Raw genomic sequence first — 25,494 nt, 5'->3', positions numbered from 1 at the left:
TATTTCTTAAGATAAAAGGAAAGCTTTATGAAAAAGCAGAGGCTACCTTTTTCCCACTGTATCCTATTTCTAAAACACTACCATGTTTTAATATTTTATTCATGAGGCAAATTCTTACAAGTATCCTGTCACTTTCTTTACTAACTTTATCTTGGAAACCATTTTCATTTAGGGCAAAGGATTCTAACAAACATAAAAGGGTTTTTTGCACGATCATAAAGTTCATATAGGATTAGGGGAAATATACAGATCTAATGTTGAATCTCATGAGCATATGACGGTTCTGCTACCAACTTCCTCTGATCTGGAATGTAAATTAGGCCTCCTGTTAATAATAGATTTACTTCAGCACACATAACAACTATTAAATAATCTTTTTCATAGATCTGCACAATTTCTTATTGCACCGAATCATCAAAAATAGATGAAAGCATTGAATAGTTTGATTATCCTTGTCAACAATTTAGGATGCTACATGATTTTACTCAAAAACTAACACTCCAGTACTCCATTGTTGTATAGCTTAATTTGGTTTCAGTGAATCTGTGGGAAATCACACTAGTCAGTAAATATGCATACTAAGTCTGATGTGCTATAGTACAGGCAAGGAGGGACTTAAAAAACAATGAAAAAAGGCAAGACCCTTGTTACGTGGGGAAATTATATTCTTGCCTATGAAAGGTAATTAGCAATACCCAACATTATGCTTGTTCAGCATAGAGGGCTGGGCAAGTATTGTATGCTGGAATTCTCAGGATATTAAAAAACCTGTCTGGCTTCAGTAAGGTCAGGTGAGCCTGTAATTTTAAAGATCCACAAGGTGATTCTGATGTGTACCTTGGTTTAAGAACTACTTCTTTCAAACATATGAAGACTGATATATTAGGTGTCACTATATTAGAATGATACAGTAAGCGTTTAGTACGTCAAGGGTTGACGTTCCGTTTTACTGCCTCGTCTTATAGAAAACAAGATGTCCTCAAAAAAATGTCAGAATTCAATAAAACCAACTTTCAGATTTGTTTGAATTTGGAATTGTGTACGACCAACTTTCAGATTTAAGAATATGAATGAATCATTCCCTGATTTGTTTTACTTGTTATATGGGATATTAATGTCTATAGGAACAAATTTGTACGACGTATACAAGTCTGCTCACTTGACAAAGACTCAAAAGGTATAGAGTGGAATTTAAAAGAAAAACTATTAGAAAATGATTATGTTCATTACAAAGGAATTTTTATAAGATTTTATTTATTTATTTGATAGAGATTACAAGTAGTCAGAGAAGCAGGCAGAGAGAGAGGAGGAAGCAAGTTCCCCACTGAGCAGAGAGCCTGATGCGGGGCTTGATCCCAGGATCCTGAGACCATGACCTGAGTGGAAGGCAGAGGCTTTAACCCATTGAGCCACCCAGGTGCCCCTACAAAGGAATTTTTAGCATTATAAAATGTTACTGCAATTTCTTTTAAACATAGTACATATAGAAATAATTTATTAGGGAAAAAAGGCAGTTTTTATTTTAAAGAAAACATTCATTGCCCCTGATTTGGCACCATACTTTTTATGGCCACCAGTCAGCTAAGTGAGAAGAAAAGTGTGGGCTGCTCTTGATGCTGAAATCAGATTTCCCTGGATCAGCATTAGGGTTCTTCTTTACCATGTCCAGATACTAAAAATGTACATAAGGTTACTTTAAATACATTTGTACAGTGCATTTCATTTGTTCAAAGTATCTTCATGAATATACTATTTCATTTGGTTTTTAAAACTTTTTCTGAGTCGTTTCCTATCTATAGGCAGTGTTCCCCTTATGCCAAATGCTTTTATGGAAAAGAAATACATACATTTTACATTTCTCTGTAGCGAAAAAAAACCCAAAAAACAAAGAAACCCCAAAAACACACTTCCAAAATCATTCCACTGAACTTGGCAAAGGTTGGGTTTATTCTTTTAACAAATCCAGGTCTTAACAGCATCTTCATCTCCCTGCCTCTAAATATGTGGCCTGACTCTGCATGCTGTATGCCTTCAGGCCAAACATGTGGCCTCCCTCTTTTCTTCTTTTCTGTTATATTATTGGACAGTTTTATTCCTGTTCAGCTTCTAGAGACTGGTGACTCCAGTGTCCATTATTGCCAAACCATACTGCTTTTCTTAGTGTTAGACCCAGAAATCCTGGCTGCCCATTCGGCATCTCCAAGTGGATATTGCATAGGCAAAATAAATTCAGGGGATTGAAGGTGAAACTTATATTCTGAACTTTTCCTTCCTCCTGTGTTATCCATTTAGGTGAACCAGACCATTCACACTCACCTGCAAATCAGAAATATGAAAATCATCCTGTTGGTTAAAGGTCCCAATCCTTAAATGCCTGTTGTATCTCCCATCTCCTATTTAATACTGGCTCCTGAACCTTTCTTAAGTCTGTCCCTTCTTCCTCATCCCTACTGTGTTCCTATATGAACTCACCCCATCTTCATCTTTTACAAAAGATTCAAAATTCTCCTTTCCAACCCCCCAGAATGATTGCTATAAAATGCAAATATGCTTTGGTGATTGCCTTGCTCAGGTCCTTGCTACCTGAGGCAACATTCCAACACCTGAGTCCATCTTGCTCATAAGTCAGTCTTATCTCCAGGGGAGTTTTACTACTGGCAAGACCTGTGTGGGTTTTTTACTCAGTCTGGACCTTTGCTCATTCTGTTCCTTATGCTGAAAAGTCTCATTCTGTTTTATTCTGTTTGTTCTTATTTATTAGAAAAAAATACTTTGAGACCACTTGTTACTTCTTGTCCCAGAAATCACTGTTTTCCACAATTTAGTTGCCTTAGAATCAGGAAAATCATGATACAAATCACCAGACAGCCCAAATAGTACAATTTAAGGATGTAGAAAATGCTGTGATAACATAGTCAGGAAGTGATGATTTCTTGAGTAGTGAGGGGCTTTCTTTCACCCAAGAAGTGACATTTGAACTAAGTCTTGAATGTTGAAAGGGAATGCTCCAAGTAGAAAGAAGGAAGAGGACATTCCATGCATGAACAAAGATTACAGCTTCCGAAAGAATGTGAAACATTTGGGGGAAGACTGGAAAGTTTGTGTGGCCGTGAAGCTGTGTTTCATTAAGGTCTTGTTAGTTTGTCCTTATTTTAGCAACTTTTCTTTTTCCTCAGTAAGATAATTTTTGTTTAGATTTTCTCCATTGAGATTCACCCAATGTGGAGACATCCACACTCTTCATTGAGTGTCTGTGTGTGTGTGTTTGTGTGTGTGTGTGTGTGTGTGTGTGTTTGTGTGTGTGTGTGTGTTTCATATTTTATCTAAGTTTCCTGTGGTACTGGCCCAGCCTAAGTCTTCCAGAAAGGAATAAAGTACTTCTCTGGAAATTTTAGAGTTTTAGGTATTACATGGAAAAAACATTGAAAACTGTAAGTCATTAAGAACGGTGACTCATGCAGGCAGTGGTAACGTGGGAGAAATCGTGACTCTGGAAGATCTCATAGGCTTGGTGTGCAATGATGTAGACCAAACCAAGGCTAGACTCCTGAGTGTTCAGGAGAATTCATCTGTGCAGTTTTTCCCTCCTTTCTGAGCTCCACTCTGTTATATTATCCATATTTTCAATCTGAAAGCGTATGAAGCCAAACCTACAGGAAACGAGTGAGCATATATTTCATTGTGAAGTGACATTTTATGAACTCTACGTGTCTTTGTTCACATGCATGCCTACTTCATAACAATGAAAACCTCTTCTGGAAACCAGTGTATAAAATTCAGTTTAGTTTATTCTTTCTATTGTCACTACCATGATAGTGAAAAAGCCAAATGACATTTGATTTTTTTTCTATTCTTGTTTATTATATTTGATCCACACCACTGGCATCTGACCTTTGAATTAAATGAAGATGTATATGAAAGGTATGAGAGCAAATGAATATTATAACCCCTTTGTTTGAAGTAAATTATAAACAATGACCCAAACATAAAGAATTTAATATTATCTATCATTATCATTTGATATTTAATCTTCATTAATAAAGAACTCTAATTCTTATCCTAGTCTTCATTTAATAAATTGTAAATGAAGCCGTGATATGAAAAAATTTGTAGCACTGGGAAAAATAGGGATCATCTGTTGATAGGATTTATTATAGTACTACATAAGAGTTAGGAAACACAGTGATTATTCTGGAACCATATAAATAGGTAGCTTGCCCTCATACTAAGTTATTAGACTCATTTGTATTGCATTGCAAGTTGTTTTCCTTTTGTTGTCATCCTTGCTTTTTGGATTAGAAAGGTAGAAAAGTCCTGGTCAGAACTTAAATTTGCAACCCAACATAAATCAAAGCTCCATTCTCCAGTCTGAAAGCTTCCGCCCCTACTTTCACTCCCAGTGACCCTGTGAATGTAATCTTTTCACAGTGAACCTTGAATCTGGTCTAGACAGCATGTGACTTATGAAGTGAGGTAGGGTGAGGTGTCCAGGGAGAGAGGCAAATCCTTCAGAAATGAATTTCAAAATAATGTGTTTTCTTTCTTGGAGCCCTAAAAATAGGGAGAGCTGTAACCCATTTCCTTTTTCATAAGCTGTTTACTCAGGTTTGAATGCTTTCTCTTTCTTCCAGTATTCATACCTAGTGTTTGTAATCCATTACATTGTTTCTGTTTTTCATTTATTGACCCCTCTGGTTTAGAAGACAAGTCCATATAAATAATTTGAGGTAAGACCGAAGTGTGCATTAAAATTAAAAGAAGGTAGCAACAGCCTCTTCCTTCTTAATAGTTTGAATGGTGTTTTAATTGTATACATAGTAATCACCATGAGGAAATAATCTAGGAAACATTTCTAATGAGAAGTTCTGGAGGCTGGTGTGGTTACTGAAGGAAAAATGTAAGAAATAGAACCTGTAGTCCAGGACAGTAAATCCCTGAGGGAGAGGGAGAGACTATATGTAAACAATATTCATTTTAACTTATGAAAGTAAGTCAAATGTCAGTTTCAAGAGTATTCCAACTGTAGGACATCAATGGAAGTGATTCAGTCACAAGAGCTCCTATATTTGTATGGCTCATAAGCTCTCTAATACTCTACCTTTATTTAAGTTGTTAGTACTTTAAAACAATTTTATCTGGTTGGTTCCTATAAAAAAGATTGAAATCTTATTCCTCGTGGCACTCAGGGATCCGCGTTTGATAGTGTCGTTTTAAATTCTTGTATCTTCAGTCATTCACGAAGATTCATTCATTTGCCAGAAGCACTGAGTTCCATCTCTCTAACTCTCCTCCGTCTTTAACTGTGTGCTCTCCTTCTCCAACACATAAGAGCCAAAGCAGAAGCAGTGACCATCTTACTATGGTGGAAAACTTTCATCATCTAATACCCAATATCGTTTCTTCATTTTGTATTTAGGCACTAGGGAGTGGGAGTAGGGGAAGAGGAGATTTTCCTTTGAGAAGCAAAAGCAAAGCAAAGCAGAACACAAAAAACCTGTGAGATTTATCCCATTGTCCCTAGATGGCCAGTAAAATGTTTCTCTATGTCTTCGGTGTGATCCTTTTAAACAGCTATCTATAGGGCCTGGGCTAATGCTTCTCCACTCTTTGGTTCCACACACTGAGAGAATCAAACATTAACATTAGGAACAGTGGCTCACTATCAGATTTTCAACCATGTTCACCATTTTCAACCACTCATGTATCTAAATCTGGAAAAAGATAGTGGCAGGTAGATGCAAGATGTTTCTACAGGTTTGTGGGCTCAAGAACTCTCCAGGGAATGTTGATGTTCCCCAAGGAACCAGGTATAACCTTTACCCTTCTCTTTGCCCTGTTCCTTAAAACAATAAGTGGTATATTCACATACACATTTTTCGTGAAATTGCTTCCCAAGTAAGTATTTATTGAATAATACATTAAACCATCAAAAAAGTTAATATAACTGCAGGAAAACTGCTACTTACATGGCTTATTATTACCTAGATTTGGGTATTGGGCTAGTTCTAAAAGGACAATCAAAATAAACTGGAGTTTGGTGTATTTTCTTCATTGTTTCTTCTTCTTCTTCTTCTTCTTCTTCTTCTTCTTCTTCTTCTTCTTCTTCTTCTTCTTCTTCTTCTTCTTCTTTAAAGATTGAGAGAGAGAGTGAGCACACACAGTGTAGAGGCAGAGAGAGAGGGAGAGAGGGAACCTCAAACAGACTCCACACTGAGCGCAGAGCCTGACACAGGGCTGTATCCCAAGCAGGAGGTCATGACCTGAGCAGAAATCAAGAGTCTGGTGTTTACTGACTGACCCACCCAGGTGACCCTTCGCTGTTTTTCCTATAGACTTGTTTATGTAATAACCTATATATGCTTCTATTTAGTGTGATTTCACCATGATTACTCAATCAAAAATCATTTTCAAGTTATAATAAAAATTAAATATAAAAACCAAATCAACATTTAATAGTTATTTTCATGATTAGGAATGATACAAACTTATTATGAAAAAAATGGGAGGGGTACCTGGGTGGCTCAGTCAGTTAAGCCATCGACTCTTAGTTTCAGCTCAGGTCATGATCTCAGGGCATGAAGGCTACCTTTCAAAAAAAAAAAAAAAAGGAAAAATTATGAAGAAAATAAAAATTACCCATGATCCCAACACCCAGAGAGAAATTTGTATTACATTTTCATGTCCTCATTGAGTGGCTGTATGTGCCAGGCCCCACAGTAAGTCAGTGTGATATGACCCATTGACTCAGTAACCATACAACCCTGCCGTGTTCTCAGTCTCTCCTTCTCTCCAGCAGCCAAGAGATCGGTATCAAGCTTTATGTTCTGTGCTTTGTAGAACAAAAATAGCTGAGGTATTGATGATGCTTTCTTAAACTATGCACACCCAGATTCTGATTCCCTTCCATCACCTCCCCTCTTGCTTCCATTTGAGGATTCCAAGTATTTGGGTTGGGGGGGGGGACACATCAGAAAAATAGTGAAGCCTTTAATTGGGAAGGCTCTTATTGTTCCAACTCCATCACTTAAAACTTTGCAATGTTGGATAGATGATTACCTCCCTGAGGTTTACGTCCACAGTCATTATTTAATAATTTATAAAATGGGTTATGAGGATTGACATGGAAAATGTGGGTAAAGTCCTTTGCAGAGTGCTTCTGGGAAAATAGGAAGTAACTTCTTCATGCCCGGATCTGGTTTGGGCCCTATCATTTACATTATGTGATTAATTTCTGAGAACGACTATGACCAAGAACAAGCATATGGATTTTTATGTGTGACGTGAATGCCCCAGGTTTCACCGTTCTGTGAGTGCAGAAGAGACCATAGTCACATTAATGCCTTCTTCCAGCAGCACCTCTTCACAGAGGACCTCATCCACCCTTCAAAACTGTCCTGGTTCTTCTACAAGTCTGCAGAGGGATATGGGAAGTTTGACTCATGTTCTGCTGTTCCAGAGTCTTTGATGTCTTCTGTGGAAACCTATGTACCCCTCCATGGAGGCTATAGAAATGAACACCCAGGTGCTCTCCCTCATGGGCAGATTGCTTTTGCAGAGTGGAGGGAGAGAAGGAGAGTCTGTGATCTGCTCTCAGTGGGCGATGAGCTAGGTCGCCTAGGCCTGGTTCTCAGTGTCTGTGGCCACAGCCTCAGAGGCCCACATGAATCCAGTGCCTCCCCCTCATTCTGCACAAACTGCTTGCTCTAGAGTCACTCAAAATTGGTTAGTGCCCCTCCTCAATGTCCAGATCTGCCATCGTTCCCCAATCCTATAGCACAAATCACCTTCCTCCTCCCTCCCAGCGGCAAAAACCCCCAAGCATGCAGAGCCCCCCACCCACCCCCAATGAACAACCAGCCCGTCAGTTCCACGGTCAGCTAGAGTTTGCATTTCTGTTCTTTTATCTTAGGGCACATTTGTTCATTCAGAGACAGAAACTGAGGCTGGCCTTCATTATTAAATAGGCATAAAGATGAAAACAACTCATTCAGCTCACCTGCAACCCTGCGGTGCATTTGCAAAATTGATGTCTGTGCCCTGCTTTTTAATCTTTTTTTTTTTTTTTAAGATTTTATTTATCCGTTTGACAGACAGAGATCACAAGTAGGCAGAGAGGCAGGCAGAGAGAGAGGAGGAAGCAGGCTCCCTGCGGAGCAGAGAGCCTGATGCAGGGCTCAATCCCAGGACCCTGGGACCACAACCCGAGCCAAAGGTAGAGGCCCTAACCCACTGAGCCACCCAGGTGCCCCCCTGCTTTTTAATCTTATGGTTGCCATGCTCTTTTATGGCACAAGAGAGCCCCTTCATGTCTAAACGCTCGTCTTGGGTCGGCCCCTCCTCTTGCTTCCCAGCAGCCCTCAGCCGTGCAGCATGGCTTTGGATGGCCCTCCTGCATGTCCCTAAGCATTTCGTCTGCCTCCTGGGCTCGTAGCCACTGTACAGCTGCTGTCCTGGTGCCTGCTGTTAGCCATCCACAGCACCGTGGATGCTCCCACCTGGGGGCTGAGGGAGAGAGAACATCCTTTCAGCGCCGGGGCTTTGGCTGAATGCCAGGTGCTCACAGGTGGTCTTGCCATACCCCCTCATGCTTCTGCAGCTCAGAGGAAAGTCAGAGACCGCAGGACCACCCCCCCGACCCCGACCTGGGGCCTGTTACCAGTTTCCTCAGCTGTGTCCATGTAGCAAAATCAGATACACTGCTGACACTATGCTGTCCTTTCATCTCCCACGATGTGTGCTGACTAACTAGAGTCCGGTTTTCTCAGTCCATCTGTCTATAAATGTTTGGATTTCTTGTTGCTGAGAACTCAGGTATGGTTATCAGGGTGTTTTTTTTTAAAGATTTTATTTATTTATTTGACAGAGAGATCACAAGTAGGCAGAGAGGCAGGCAGAGAGAGAGGGAAGCAGGCTCCCCACTGAGCAGAGAGCCTGATGCGGGGCTCGATCCCAGTACGCTGAGATCATAACCTGAGCCGAAGGCAGAGGCTTAACCCACTGAGCCACCCAGGCACCCCTATCAGGTTTTTCTTATTGTTGTTGTTTTGTTTGTTTGTTTGTTTATCTTCAGTATTAAGGAAAAGCTCTGTTCTTCAGGATGTTGTGGGAATGGAAAGTATCAGTTAGACGAAAACCCCATTTGCATCACCTTGAATGTTTCCCGATCACTCAATCACTCGTTGCTTTCCTTACAGCCAACAGTAGCTGTGAACATAGTGAAAAGGGAGCATGGCTTATTTCCAGAGGACCTCAGGCTGGCCTGGAATCAGAGACAAGCAGATGTCAACAGTGAGATAGCTGAATTGGTGTAGTTTTTAGAGATCGAACATGTGAAAATTTCATTAGGTAGGAAGTGAAAGCCCAAAGGAGGAATTCATCTCTCCCTTTGAATCTGTGAATACAAATTCATTAGACTATGTGAGTAAAGTTCATTAGAATAAATAATGGTATAACTACAGAAGTGTCAAGATCTCATAAAAAATTAACAGTGGTTATCTCTAGGTGATGCAGTTATATGTAATTTTGAATTTTCTTCTTGTTTGCATTTCCTAGCACTTCTACAATAAATACATATCACTTCTATAATAAAAAACAAATACATAGTAGAACTTTTGCAAGTTTCAATAATCATACCCCAAAACACATAAGTATAAAAAATTTTTCTTCACTTTTTAGAATATGTTTGTAAAATTTTTCTTACATACTAGAAAATCCAGTATGAGCTAAACACAACAGATGAGAAAAACCTCAGATGCACTTTTAAGAATAAAGTGTTTGCTGTTTATGTCCTAAGTGCTGGACTATACAGATAAATAAGAAGTTGCCCTCCCGTGTTTGAATTTTCCATCTGCTCTCTTACTAAATTAGGTCAATCATCAGAAAGCCATGTGCCTGGACCACCTCACCTCAGGAGCACTGCAGTGCCTTCACTGAGTTATGATTTAATGGTACATTTTCTGCTTCTAACCATAGAATCATTATAACAATATCTCTGGTCCCAGTGTTAATACTGTAATTTAAAATACTGCCCACACAGATTTACACAAAAAAATCTCATTTGTGACATTATTTCCAGCAAACAGTTCATTACCTAAGACAGATTTTTGTGTACTTTTTTATGGCAAAATGAAAGCTACCTAATCCAAACCTCCTATTCTTTAATTCCTAGAAATTCAAGTCAGAGTCACTGCTCATGCAATAATCTGTACATTCACCTAGCTAATAACACCCATGCCTTTGATTTCTTTGGCAATTTGCTGGATTTAGTTTTGGTTCTTTGAATGGAATCTAATCTGTATTGATCACTGTAATTTAAATAAATAGGCTCATATTTTTGTAGATGGTAAATATATAACAAGACAGTGATCACATGTATCAATGAGACATTAATCTTCAGTTTAACAGAGATGATCTTATCACTGAGAATATTTTAGCATTATTATAATTCCCTAACTTGAGTAAATATATAGGGATTGCTGGTTGGAAAGCTTATGATTCTACCTTGTGTGTGGATATGGTTGTAATGCCTCTTCATCCTACAAGAGCATCTGAATTTATATATTTAAGACTAATTCTTCATAGCACACCTCAGCAGCTAGTCCACTAATGCTGTCATTTACCAAAACTTTTTGTACCTGGACTTTGAGGATTGCCTGTTGGGCACTTTTAGATGCATATACTCCAAAATGTTTATCTGTGGCTCATTCTATAAAATAAATGCATTTGTGAAATGTTGCATAAAAATTAATTTTGGAAATTTTGACTCTATTAAAATCATTAGAAACATCTTTATTTAAAGGAATCTCAAGTCTTATTCTTTTCTTTTTATATTTTTGTGAATCTTGAAAACAGTTCTCTACTGTTTTGCTAGTATACTGAAAAACATTGCAGATGGCAAATAAGGCCAGTCTGGTAAAGAAATGTGTTTCCCCATTCCAGTCCGTCTGACTGGTGATGAAAGTGGCTAGATTAGAGGTTGCATTACTTTTGTTTCAGACTTTCTGGATCTTATCAAAATATTGCATTTCTTTTAAGCCCAGAAGGATAAAGCACTCTACCCCCAAGGTTTGTATCTCAGTTGCAGCTTTAAATTGACAGGAGGACTGTGTTGGAACAATCTTCTATGGATGGAATATGACTTAAAGGAAACATCTAAATAAAATAATTCCTCCTTGTTATTGGAATGAAAGATCAATGTCAATTTTTTAAAATAAAAATATTTTAGCTTCTTAGTATTATATGAAAATATTGAGCCCATTCTTGAAATTTACATAAGACCTTCAGTTGAGTTTGATAGGCATTTTAAAATGCATGTGATAAAGGAACAATAAAATAGAATAAAGTCTAAAAGTAATGAAGCTATTGAAATTGAATGCTCCTAAGGTAAACAGAAGATGAAAAAGTAATATTTTTTGCCAGATGAAGAGATAGGTCTCCTTATTGTATTGTTCAGGCAAATAAAAGCAAGAAATAATCAGAGCCATGCTATAGAGTAAGAAAAGTAAGAGATTTTCATACAAATTGAAATGATAATGCATGTTTAAATCAGTCATAAAATTATTTATTATCCAAAAAGTATGTCACTAACACAGTAACAAATGCTATAGTTTAAACATTTAAATATTTCTTTTCTAGTAATGAGTCATAAAATATCTAAACATTATCTTCACATTTTTATAGTGATACAAATTAGTATCACTAATCAATGATACAAATTAGTATCATTTTGTTAATGAATCTGGCTACAAAAATGTCTCATAGAGATGTGAGTTATATTAATTTTCCAAAATTTTAAAGATAATACATCAAGTGACAAGTTAACCTGCATTAGTATGTTATAACATTAATCTCAAACAGAAAGTATGTTATAAAGATATTGTCCAAAAATTTATCTATATAATTCTTAAAAAAAAAAAAAAAGCTAAGGTTTATTTCTTTTGAATTCTGTGTATTTAGCTACTTTGGACATACATATCCTTGTATTTGAACTTTTATGACGCATTATTTGTAAGACTACACCTTCAGTAATATATGAGAAAAGGACTTCTTTATTATAGCTGATGTTTTTAATATGATGTCACAATACACCATAACATAGAAAGATTGTTTGAATAAAAGTTGTACCTAAAATAAAGTGATCTAATTTTTCCTTCTTTCATTCCTCTGTATGGTACTTTATTAGTATCAGTAAGTTCTTATATACTTCTTCAATTATTATACTATTTATATCTCACTTTATAGATTTATTTAAAAATCTGTGTAAATTTATATGCAAAAAGAATTTTTAAAAATGAGGCCATATTTTAAATTCAGGAAAAACATTGCTGTTTTAATCAGTAGTTGCAGCTTATTGAGTTATTGAAATAACTGGATATTCCAATGTTTTTGGTGAAGCATTATAAAAGAGTAGAAATTTTACAAATATATGAAGAACACATTTTAATAGGAAAACATTGCACCCATTAACTACACTTTTTGTCTTGTGACCCGGGAAAGATACTATGATTTCCCCATTGTCGACACAGCCTGTAGACACAGATTACTCTAACACATTTACCAGTTTTCATAGATGCATCTCTCAACTGGCTTAAAGGGACTTTATGATAAATATTCCTATAAATCCAAATAGTTACCTTCCTGATCTGTGCTTTCCAGTAGTAGCCACTAGCTACATAGACTAATTAGTCAAAATTAGTAGCTATTAGACTAATTAAAATAGTGCAAATTGGAATTGAGATTTGCTAGATCTCAAAGACGTAATATAAAAATACCTTATTTTTATATTCATTGTATGTTGATATGAGAATATTTGAGGTCAAATATTTATTAGGAATAACTCTACTTGTTTCTCTTTACTTTTTTTTAATGATAGTTTAGTTGTTTTCACTTAATTTTTTTTTAAGATTTTATTTATTTATTTGATAGAGAGAGAAAGCACAAGTAAGCAGAGCAGCAGGCAGAGCGAGAAAGAGAGAGAAGCAGGCTATCCATTGAGCAGGGAGCCCGATGCGGGGCTTGATCCTAGGACACCGGAATGATGACCTGAGCCTAAGGCAGCTGCTCAGCCAACTGAGCCACCCAAGTGCCCCTCTCTTTACTTTTTTTAATGTGGAAACTCAGCTGTTTAACATTTGAAATGACAAATGTGGCTCTCATGTGTGCCCATATTATTTTTGTGGAATAGCACTTTTCTAGATACTCACCTTCAGTCTATCTATTTTATAAGTTACCACAGTAGAGCAAATCCGTCTTTAAAGTGAAAACCAGCTCTGGAGATACTTAAATGTACTTTGTTAATATTTGCAAAATAATATTTCAAATATTTTAACATGATCATTACTTTGTTTAGTATATAGTAATCTTAAAAATAAATATTCCAATGCTTGGGGTTTTATGTATATGCCGTATCATTATAGGATAATTCAGTGGCATCTGAATCTTTAAAAAAATTAGAAAACCTTGTTAGAAATTAACATTTATGTATGAGTTGTTTGTACCAATGTGTTTAGTGTGATATAGTTTGAAGATTTTTCTGAAAATAGAATAAACCAAAATTAGTTTGTATGCATCAATGATTATAATATCTCCATGCATATTATTTTCTTTAACTGAATTCTTAGAAACACTATAATAATGGATCTTAAAAACACATAACAATGAATTTCTGAAGAAATTAGATGAGATGGATTGTAGGGAGAAGGGGACAAGGACTTGGTAACAGCTCGACAAACTCCTGTCAGCAGGGAGGAGGGTGACCTCCAGGCCAAGCCAGAGAAGACAGAGACTTCTTGTAGAAAAATTAGCTGAACATAGTTGTTGAGCGGTATTCAAGACCCGCATGTTATAGTTTCTGCCAAAGACCATTTGTGAAGGAGTCTAATCATTGATCTGTCTCAGTTTGTGATATTTTTATTTAGATATTATGAATACAAAAAGTCAGGGTGATCCCCAAAAAAGACATTTTAGCCAATGTTATCACTTCTAGTATGGGACATAGACTATGATAAGAAATGAGCAGTTTTTTAATTTTTAATATGTTATTTATTTATTGACAGAGAGAGAGAGATCACAAGTAGGCAGAGAGGCAGGCAGAGAGAGAGGGGGAAGCAGGCTCCCCGCTGAGCAGAGAACCCCATACGGGGCTCAATCCCAGGACCCTCTGAGCAGAGAGCCCCATACGGGGCTCAATCCCAGGACCCTGAGATCATGACCTGAGCCGAAGGCAGAGGCTTAACCCACTGAGCCACCCAGGTGCCCCAGAAATGAGCAGTTTTAAAATGAATGTGCCTTAGAGAAATTGAATATGGTAAAAATATTATCAAATAAATTAAAAAAAGCTTTCTAGGATAATTCCATTTTGTATCTTTTTGACTTTTTAGTTTCATGGATAAGTGTTCTATGGGTAGTGATTTTCAAAGATTTTTTACCATAACCAGCAGTAACACATACATCCACGATACATCCACAGTTTACCTAAACGTATTTACTGCTTCTACAGCTGACAGACTTTGATATTTTCTCTGTAGTCTACTCAATTTCATGTTCTGGTGATGATCCACTGAATTTCCGTTACAACCACAACTCACAGCCATTCATTTAAAACATCCTTCAACCTGAAAAAAAAAAATACTGTTCTATGAAGATTATGATCCTCATTTTATGGACAAAACCAGACCAAGGGACCCCTGCCCCACAACTCCCCTCTGTATGCATTGGTTATGGTCATTCACATGTGGCTTGTTCCTCCAGTGAGTTCCCAAACACTGGAGGAGTTTGAGTAATGTGAAGAAAAGTGACCAGTGAGTCTAGAATTCATATTTCAGCAGATTTATCAGCAAGTGTTATTCTGATGTGTGTGTACACAGAGCACATGCTTGCCCATGCCTCAAAATTCCCAGCTCTCCATGGGTGACTGACTCTGGGTCACCTTCTGAGAAAAACATGGAACGTCTTGGCTGTACTTTTGGTGAAATGGCATTCTGTGTGTAGTTCTGGAGCACTGTCCTAGGTCTGCTTCACCTGGACACGGACTGCACTGCATGGCAATCTTTTAGTTTGCTGTTGGAATGCATGTGTCTACATAGATTTCTTTTTTCATTTTGGTCTGCTGAATCTTGATTTACGTTCCTATCATAGGAATACAATGCAAGTGTCTGAGAGGAGTGATTTTGCATGGCAATGGTGTTGAAATCTCTCTTCAGCCAGCCTTTTTAAAATGAAACAAAATAAAACAAATCTCTCAATTTGGGGGGGAAAAAAAAAAAAAAAAGACTGTTCTATGCAGAGGCCAGACAGTAGGCATCACCAGGTCGAGCTTGAAGATTTGAACAACAAAGGATCAAAAGCAAGTAAAAGGTTTGGGATCAACATATCCTAGGGACAGCAAGGGCCAGGGGATCAGAAGGCTCCCTAAGTGCAGGTAATTGTGATTAGGGCCAAGTGTAATTGTGATGTAATTAGTTATCTTCTACTCAGTACCTTGGCCTCACTGAAGCCAAAACACCCTAACCAGACACACCATATAGAGCAATATACATCCCTGTTTAGAGTTGTAAAATGACAATACAAAGAATTCCTCCTCGCAGAAGCAGACTCCGCTTGAAATTTTTAAAGGAAGATGGTAAAATAAGCATTTGCTAAAATGAATGGCATTATATTCTCTACAACTTAGGATATTCAGATAGTAGTAAAGCACACGGACAAATAGCTTTAATTAAATTCTGAATATAATCAGGAATATGAACACAGTCAAGACTGAATGATGTATTATTTGGTCCTGAATTCTGAATTGAATTATTTATTTCCCTATCTTTTCAATCAGTCCCTCTCCAAGGGAACATGGTCATTTGCAATTTCTGTTTCTCTTGAAGGCACAACCCCACTTTGCTTGTATTTTCCCTGTTTTTCTCCCATTAAGGAAAAGACTTTCTGTTTCTTTCCAATTTTAGTACATATTCTTACTTGTTTTTTCTTTCCAATTTCAGTACATATTCCACTTTGCTAAATTGGGGCGGTAGGTACAGCATTGCTCTCGCATTGTGCAGCCCATTTACAGATTTCTATTCCTAGCATCCCTTTCTTTTCTTCAGCTAGTAGTGATTGGCAGAAAGCTTGCCCAGAACCTCCTGCAGGCTTGCTCCTTGAGGGACAGTTCCTTTGGCACTGAATCCATGAGGCTAAAGCCCAGGCCCTCTCTGCACTTTTGATGTTTCGTCTCTGCTAAATCTTTTCCCTTTGTACGTTAGACACCTGAACTGTATAGTGCATTTGTTGAAACTTAAAGGGCAACTCTTACCACGGTTAGGGCATGCTCCTTCATTTCTTCAGCTTTAATTTTGGGGAAGTGGTTGTAGCTGTGGACATCAATCAAACGGAGAGGCCTCTTCAATTTGAATAAAACCTTTGTGTAGTTTGTGAAGGAGAGGGCTAAACAGTGAAAAGCCCTTGAGTTCTCAGCACATCCAGAACCAGTGGATAAGGCTAGTGGCTTAAAGTTGAAATGGCTGCTATTCCTTTTAGCTTGCTATGGGTACAGAGCTCAGAATCACTTCAGCAACTACTACCTCTCAATGGTATCATCTTTGAGAATGAAAATCATGTGGTATGTAGCGAGGGTATAAGAGAATGTTGCACTGCTCTATGTTGGGGTGTGTGTGTGTGTGTGTGTGTGTGTATGTGAGAGAGAGAGACTATACAACACGAATATACATAAATGGGATACCTTACATATCCACTTCAGACATAGTTTTGTTTTCAAATGTATTTAAGTTTATTGAAATCATGTGTGTTTTATTCTCTGTCTATGCTAGGGCATGGTTGATATTAACAAAACTATACTAGATAAGTCAAATATGAAAAGAATCTGGCAAATATGATTATGATTTCAGACTACATTTAATGTGATTCAGAGGACAGGAAGAAGGTTTATCCAACTGTATTAGCTATGCATTTAAAAAGAGCAGTGGAAAATAAATCTAAAAGCAAAATCTAATTCGTGGGTAAACACAGTTGTTTTAAATATTTTATCAGAACGATTAACATTGTATAAAATGCACAGTAAGATGGTTTTGTGTTCCTTGGTATTTGATACCTGTGTACTAGTTGAAATGTGTGCAGAAAAAATTTTATATATATATATTACATATATATTATACCTATTATATATTGTATTGTATCATATATATAATTATACCTCTTCTAAAACCACAGTTTGGGAAGTTTGTTTTAAAAAAGTTCAACTTTGTTTAAAAAGTGAGTTCTCAAAATTCTGCTTGTACCTGCCTTAACCCTCTCTAAAAAGGCGTGCTCAAGTTGTTCCTGAGTGTTTACAGCCTAGAGAATGGTGCTGCTTTCATTGGTTGACTTAACTATTTCCATGTAAAAGTATTCTTTTGAGGGTAGGGAAAAATATTTCTAAGGACTCAAAGAAGACAAATCTGATGAGTCTTTTGAGACCCGGCAGGACAGAAAACCATCACGGAGAGCATTTAGGCAGAGCCAAGTGGATTTTATTTTGTGAACAGAAGTGAGGCGTTTCTGATTCGTCACCTTCTTTTGCCAGACGGTGAAGCCTTGAAATGTTATCAACAGTTCTCTAGGGACCCACTTTCACGAGAGCCTCCTAATGGGTTTTATAATTTGAACAAATTTGGACTGAGTAAAACAGAATGGAACCAATTTGATGACGTTGAGATGATTATTTTTCCTTTTTGACATCAGACTTGCTCCTTACCTCCATTTCAGCTTCCGAGTTCTACGTCCCTAAGCAAATTTCTCTTACTTGCACATGCATATTCTTGACAGCATCCTCTGCTAGTTACTTGGTAGTTTGGGTTGATGTTCACTCGTTAGGGAGATACCAGAGCTGGGAACCTCCCTCAAGCAATCCTGGTTTGCCTATAGTGTGCCTACCTGCTCATTCTCTCAAAATAATTGGGACTGTATTTTAATAGAGGAATGTGTTTTCTTTGATGTGTTCATCCATGGCTAAAGCCAACTTTAATACCTATGCGTTCTATGCTGATATTTTATGTATGTTAATACACTAAGTAAAGTTTCTCCACATTATGCTTTTAAAAAGGGAAGTTCATCAAAGAGCATATATTTGTCAGAGCACGTGTTTACAAACCCCTTGGCAGCTAGGGAATTTTTCTTCTGCTTAGTTAATTTAGCCCTCTGAGTCACTTTTAATCAGTCCCCTAATCGTATTTTTAAAAGTCAGTTCAGCATGCTGTTCACAACAATAAATACATCTATTGTCGTTTTTGGTGTGTGTATAACGATGTGGTGTTAATGTGCACTTTTTTCTTTAAGATAATCAGAGAATAATGCTAAAATAATGACTATTAAGAACAGGCAAAATGAGATTCTTAATTGCTGATTACATTCCTTTTTATTTCTTTAAGTAAATGTTCTTTTGTCTGGTATTGCTTATACAAATCCAACCCCATTAAACTTATGAGAAAATAAAACATATAAAACCATCATGCAAAGAAAGTACTTTAGTAGATTGAACTATCACTCAAGTCAAACAGTGTTTTTACGCAAGTTGCTCAGACTTGACTCCTGAAGATGAACCCCACATCCTCCCCTGTAATCTCTTATACCCGATTTTCTCCTGATAACAATGGGCCAGTCTTTGCCTAGTAGCTAGAACTTTGATTAATCTTAGAATTATGGTATACAGAGATATAATGTGATTTTTTCAGGTTTTCTCAGGAGATAAGCTAGACCATTTAAAAATTCTTTGTTATGTGACTTTCAGTAACAATGAATAATTTAGGATTATTATGTATTGTTTAAAGAACCATTTTCCCTCTGTGTTTCTAAGTTAGCATAACGAGTGTTACTCAGGATGACAAAGTACAAAGAATTATCTGATAAAATCTGAATGAATTGAACCATTGATAACCCGATGTTGCAGAACTCAAGAGTTAATCATTGATCAAACTTTCCCATTATAAGAAAGTTATCTTGACATTTCAGGTGTTACTGAGATACCATTCTGGGTTTTAAATTTTTCAGTTCTTGAACTGTACAGAACTGGGTATGACCTTGCATAATCAACTTTACCTTTCTGTACCTTAGAATCCTCATTTGTAAAATGAGGATATTAAAATTAGGTTAAATCATATAAAATTGCATGTCTATAAGTCAAATACAGTTGTTGTTTTTTTTTTTAAACAGACAATTTCCTATTGTTTGCCTTGGTACCTCTTTTATAAGTTTGATGAGAGAATTAAAAGAGCTAATGCATGGGAACTCTGAGCAAAATGCTAAATATGCTGGAGTTAGCTTTCATAAATTTTAGTTAGTATTCTTATTATTAGAATAGTAAAAGCCAAGAACTATTCGGTTATTCTGGGTATGAAAGAAATACATTCAAGTTAGCACCATCCAGCAGCCCAAAGTAATTTATAAAAAATTCTTTTCTTACATTTCTCAAAGTCAGAATAATTAAAGTCTTTATTTGTATTTCTGAAAAAGAAATGTCTTCTTGTACATCCCCATGACTTGTTATGTATTCATTGCAAGAAACTTTCAAGAAATCAGCCTCCTAAATATTTTTGTTAATGCATTTTGCTTATATCATCAAAAAGTTTTCAGTACCCAGCTTTAAATCATCATATACTGTGTAGTTTTAATGTAGCTATTTGCTTCTGTCCCAACTGAGACAAAACAAAAACAAAACCAAGAAACAAAAACACCATTACTAAGGTGAATTTAAGCTTTACACATCTGAAAAACAGGGTTTGGGAAAGACCAGTTAACATCATAAATTGCAAATTACCCCAACTGCTTTGAGAAATACAATCAGTGCAGTGAACTAATCACAGTGAGGTATAAGGGGATATTTAAACTTCGAGAACTTGAATTTAGATGATGTGAAAAGCAGAGAAGCAGCAGGTATGTTTGGGCCCTATTTCATTTATTTTGCCTTACAAAGTCCTGTCTTGTGGTTTTAGAAGTGTTCAATGTTCTCAATCATTTCCTGTACTTCAGGAGCACAGTCAGGCCATTTACAAATTAACATGCCTATATACAAATATGTCAATGACCACTTAAACCCAGAAACAATCATACCCCTTCCCCCAAATGTTTGTGGACTTGAAGGACTAAAACTACTGGATCTAAATTAGAAATGGAAGTAAAGAGCTTGGAAGACAAGTTGAAATGGAATCTAAGCACTTGTGAAGTTATTGATTATTTACATTTCTTAACTATAAAAGGAGGGACAAAGAGAAGATCTGTGGTTATATAAGTTAAGTTTGTAGATCAGGTTATAAGGAACTCGACATCTGTGATGTCTGTTTTCGCAATAAAATGTGAGGTGGGACTGCTATCTTTAAGTGAATCAAAGAGTTCGGGTAGGACAGGAGAGGATAATATATGAAACAGTCATCTTAGATATTGGGAACTTGGGAACTGAGCTTAATGGAGAAACATGGAAGAGTTGCTGAGCCCATTTAAGACGTAGGGTGATTAAGTTGAAGTACAAACAGTATGCCTGGTCATATAATTTTCTCCTGCTACATTCAACTACTTAGGAATGCACAGTAAGAAACTGGATGGTTGTGCTCATCTGGAATTTGAGTTTCACAAGGAGAATACCATGGAGGAGGAGAGAAAGAATGTAGTTGAATGTAGTTGAGGCTGTGATTGTAATAATGGACTTTTGTTTGTAAGTTGTAGAAGAAGGGAAGAGAGGAGAAGGTGAGGGAAGATGAGGACTCAGCAGGTCCAGTGCCCTGAAGATCTAATGTTCTGAGAAGAGTACTATTTGAGTAAGTAAAAGGTAAGGGTAGGAAACTGAGATCCCAGGATGGAATGTTTGCATTTTAGATTTGGAGATGGTACAGATTCTGATGATAATGATATCTTGTCTGTGATCAGGAGAAAGGGTATTTGAGGTGTTAGGAAGGACAGAATTGTCTGAGATGAGGAGGTCAAAAACCAGAGGACTGGTTTTGGAAGGATTGAAAAGATTGTCCCAATTGATGATGAAGTTGTCAAGACTGGCTAGACTTTGTACAATGAGGAAGACAGGATCTAGAGCTAAAATCATTTGTGAATCAAGGGAAATGACCAAGAAATGAAGAACAATAGCTCCGAAGAGATAGTGAGGGCAGAACAGCAAGTTTTGCAAGAAGCAGAAAAAGAAATGGTCTGGAAGTGGAAGTTGGGGTGGGGGAGAACCAAGAATAGTTTCTCTAACTCCTTGATGTGAAGCACCTGAAATAATAGTAATAATAGTAGTAGTAGTAATAGTAATAGTAATAATAACCAGAACTATCACAATAGTGAAATAGCTATTGAGATCTTACTGTGAGCCAAGTTACCATCTCAAATGCTTTATATTGATTCACCCATTTAGTCATTACAGTAATCCTTTGAGAAGTAAGGCTATTAACAATATCCCCCATTTTAGTAAACTGAGGCAACAATAATGTAAAGTGACTTAACTTTGCCAAAGTCACATAGCTAGAAAGTTATGCTGCTCGAGTTCGAGTTCTGACAAATGGACTTCAGAGCCTCTAAACCACCACATGGCTGCCAGTGTCCTTAATCTGAAATTGAGAGAATCAGCACTTCTGTAGGAGGATGTGTTCACTGGATTTCAGATTGCTGTGGAACCCTTTAGCACCGGTGGGCTAAGCGCTGCATCAGAAAGCCTGGGTCTCAGGGATTCATGCTGCAGGCATAGAAAGGTAGTATAGGTCTTCCTGTAAACCCTTCTTTCTTGACAGCCATGTGTGCTGGCATAGCAGCTTCTTGCTGCCCCTCACCACTGCCCCCACCCTGAACCCGGGGAGGACCCCATCTGGACCTCTGCCTTGTCAGATGATGGAGCACACTGCTCTTTTTTGACTGGGGAGAGAGCTTTGCTCTCTCTACTTCCTGTTAACAATAGAGCATTCACTGTTTCCAAGTCCTATTAAAGAGTCCATATTTAGGAAGAGATAAGAGAAAGCATATCATAATTTGTTTGGTTTATCGTATTTTGCTTTGCTTTGATGAAGTATCAAGGTTCCCAAAGAACCACGGTTGGCTCCACCAGGATGCACTTTTCATACCTAGTTATCTTTGTGTCAGGCACAAGCAGACTGAGAATTTGGACAACTAACATTCCACAACCCTTGTTCAAAGTGAAATTTCCCTATCTTTCTAATTCCACTGGGCTCTCAGGTTGCTGACGGGGACCCATAATACCAGCTGTTCATCTAGCACTCTATTGGTAGTTTTTTTGTTATGGTTTTCACTTATGCACACCTCCTGGGCAAAGGCCATCCTTTTCTCTGGAAAACTCCATCTAACGTTTGCCTCCTGATTCACATTTGAATCTCTGTGAGCCTACAACAGGGCCTTTGCTGGCATCTCACCAACTGGACCCCGTCAGAATAGAATCTTTCACAGGCTGTCTTGCTGCGCCTTTTCATTATTTTCAGATCTTTTTGGTGTTTTTGTCTGTGGCTTTGTTTGCTCTTGAATACCAAGAGTCTGTCTTTGGTAACCGCTGAACGTAATGAAGCTTGGGAAGCATTCGGTGAAAAGTTTTAAAAAAGAGAGAGAGGAAGAAAGAAGCCAAATTAATGACTGTTGTTCTAAATGCAGATGGCACTGATTAGTTTGCCGAGATCCTTCTGTGAAATAAGCTCAGCACCATCACCTTCTTATCTCGGAATCAGCCTTCCTGCCAGAAGTGATGGCTGGGACAATGCAGATGGCTCTCAAGTAGGAGCTTCTCTCAGAACCCGGTCCTTATCACGGCTTTGACTGGCAAAGGCTGTCATTCATGCTGTCACTCACAGTGGGTGCACAATGGATCATGTCTGCCTTGCACATCATAGATAACTAGACTAACTGGGGCTGGATTTAATTCTTCCGTTAAAGAGGAGGAGAAAAGATAAATCATTGATTATAGAATATCTGATTTTGCTTTAATTCACCTGTCACTGAAACTGTAACCTTGTGTTCTAGATCAGTTACATTTGTCAGCATCCCTAAGAGAAACTACCACTTTAATAAGATCTTTCTTCAAACTACATATATTTATAAGTCCATATATGTGACTCTTCAATCCTGTATCTGCATGACAATCTTTTCTTTGAAAAACAGCAATGTGGTTTTGATGTGCTTTGGAATTTTTATTCTAACATTTTAAAATAAAAATGAGCATTAATGATCTTGATAGAGTATTCTTGAAAAAAAACTGGTTAGGTAAAATGAAAATATGAAGCTATTGAATATAAAGGTATTTTGTGTGAAAGTCTACTGTTTCTACAGTACTCTGAATGGTGACAGCAGAGGATTCATTTACACACCTAAAGCAGCTTCGCATATTGACAAAGAAGGTGTTAGAGACAGAACCGTCATAATAATAACTGTGCCTATTCACTAGCATTTTATGTTACTGTATGTCACAAATGTTGTACTCCATATAATATATTAAAATAATCTGATAAAAGAAGCAATCATTCTTAGCTAGGTTAATTATTGAGTTTTTGAAGAACTAATTAACGATGTCTGACCTGATTTGTTTTGCTGCTGAAGGAAGGTATTGAAGATTTTAAGATATGCGAACACTCCTTAGTATATAATAAAACATATTTATAATGTTTGCCAAGGATATTAGTTTTTTCACCAGGTTACAACACTGAGAATAAAGAACCTAATATTACTTTATGCATCTTTCTTTGCTCAATGGTGGGAAAGTCACAATATTCAGCAAAACACATGGAGCTAATATGTCTGATATGTCTGCTTATTTTCCTGGAGAAGTAAACTATGAACATGACTCTTGATGCCCTAACCAAACCAATGCTCATTTATGCAGAGAATTTTAGTTAAAATAAGACGGTGATGGTCTGTTAAAATGTTAATTGAAATAAAAGAGTTCCAGGGTACCTGGGTGGTGCAGTTGGTTAAACAGTCTGACTTGGTTTCAGCTCAGGTCGTGATCTCGGGGTTGTGAGCCTGAGCCCTATGCCAGAATCTGCACTTAACACAGAGTCTACTTGGAGCCCCTTTTCCCCCCTGCCCCCTACTCATGCTCCCCCCAATAAATAAATAAACCTTTAAAAAAGAAGAGTTCCTTTCAGAGATAGCATTTTGGTCTACCTAACAACTACTTTTAGGATAAGGCATAGAAGATGTATTCTTTTAAAAAGAATCATAGCTATTTCTAAGGTTTATATAACATATGCAAGTGAAGGAGTAAGGAGGTATTCCTTCTAATTTAATAATTCTCATTTAAAAGTATTTATAGCATGCCTATGCAAAGATACAATCCATTGCCGTTATTTCAACAAATATGGCCAATAATATGCCAAATTCTACAGAGTATCCACTTGAATAATGTGTATCAGCTAAGGGTTGGTTCCTCTTGACATGGGAGATACAGAAAGGAGGAAGACACAAGAGTTGATAAATTGAAGCTGTGGGAAAGAAAAATAATGCACTGCTCTTGTAGTGACCATTTATAGGTCACTGTTGAGCTCAGGGATTGGTTACCCTTGAAGGAGATACTACCGCCTACACCCCAATCAAGTCCAATCTGTGGCTACCTTAGTGCAAAGACCAACCTGGGGCTCTTTCCCAGAAAACAAGACAATGTGCAGGAAACTGTTGGCCAAAGGAGAATTGAACATGATCGTCATGTGATTGATGTGTCCAGAACATCATCTCTTCTTATATATGCAAATCTGAGTATTTAAGAATTTGTAAGTTTGTGCTCATTCTTTCCAGTTTCTTAAACAGTACCCAAAGTAGAGTCTATCCAGGTCAGATCCGTGTCCCTCAAAGAAGAAAGGCAGTATCACCAAAAAATGTAAGTTTTTTTAAGTTTACTGGACTATCTAATGTCAAAGAGTATGGGTCCTCCAACTTTGCCCTGTCTCAGCTCTCAACAGGGACTTAGGATTTAGGGATGGCATATAACATTCAGAACTCCAAGAAAAAACAAGCTGGAGCAACAATGGACCCTTGCCTCTGAGTTTTGATTTTATAAGTATGTGGGTTCTTCAGAGGAACCTCAGAGCAGTTTCATAGCCTGTCCAATTGTCATACAATAATTATCATCTCATCTCAGTTTTTACAGTCTCCATTCTTCTTTGTCTGAGCCATGCCTTCGTTCTCATAAAGTCATAACAGATGACTGTGATCCCAGAATTCAGTTTCCTTGGTTAACTTCCATGGATGAGAATGAAGTCGTTCCTTGGACTCCAATAGAGTTAAACCCATCTTTGACAGTCCTGTCCTAGAGTATACCATACCATGACTATGAAGGATACTGAGCTACCAACATAGCTGACTTCTTGGAGGCTTCGAGATTCATTCTCTTCCTATGCTCGGTCTTTATAATGTCTTGCTAATGTGACATAGATGAGTGTATAATTAGAAAATAAATGGAGAGAAGATTTTGTATAACCTTGTTCTCTTGGAAAACCTATCACATCTAGATAAGTGGCTGTGTGTGTGTGTGTGTGTGTGTGTGTG

At 37.4% G+C, this 25,494-nt stretch overlaps 1 protein-coding gene across 3 annotated transcripts in view; it reads left to right on the top strand.

Moving 5' to 3' along the window:
* Positions 1–25,494, top strand: part of PDZRN4 (PDZ domain containing ring finger 4) — a 347,693-nt gene that overhangs the window by 113,472 nt on the left and 208,727 nt on the right. The window contains exon 1 of one of the 3 annotated variants that reach the window (XM_032877018.1): positions 16,499–16,600. The exons of the other annotated variants lie outside the window; for them this stretch is intronic. Coding sequence (XP_032732909.1) covers positions 16,499–16,600 — 102 coding nt within the window. Of the gene's footprint in view, positions 1–16,498; positions 16,601–25,494 lie in introns of those variants that run through there. 3 annotated transcript variants of the gene reach the window in all.

The sequence above is a fragment of the Lontra canadensis genome, unplaced genomic scaffold, assembly GCF_010015895.1.
Source record: "Lontra canadensis isolate GAN:19392208 unplaced genomic scaffold, GSC_riverotter_1.0 scaffold59, whole genome shotgun sequence".
Classification (NCBI taxonomy): domain Eukaryota; kingdom Metazoa; phylum Chordata; class Mammalia; order Carnivora; family Mustelidae; genus Lontra; species Lontra canadensis.
The sequence above is the reverse complement of the archived record's forward strand: the minus strand, read 5'-3'. Positions and strand labels throughout refer to the sequence as shown.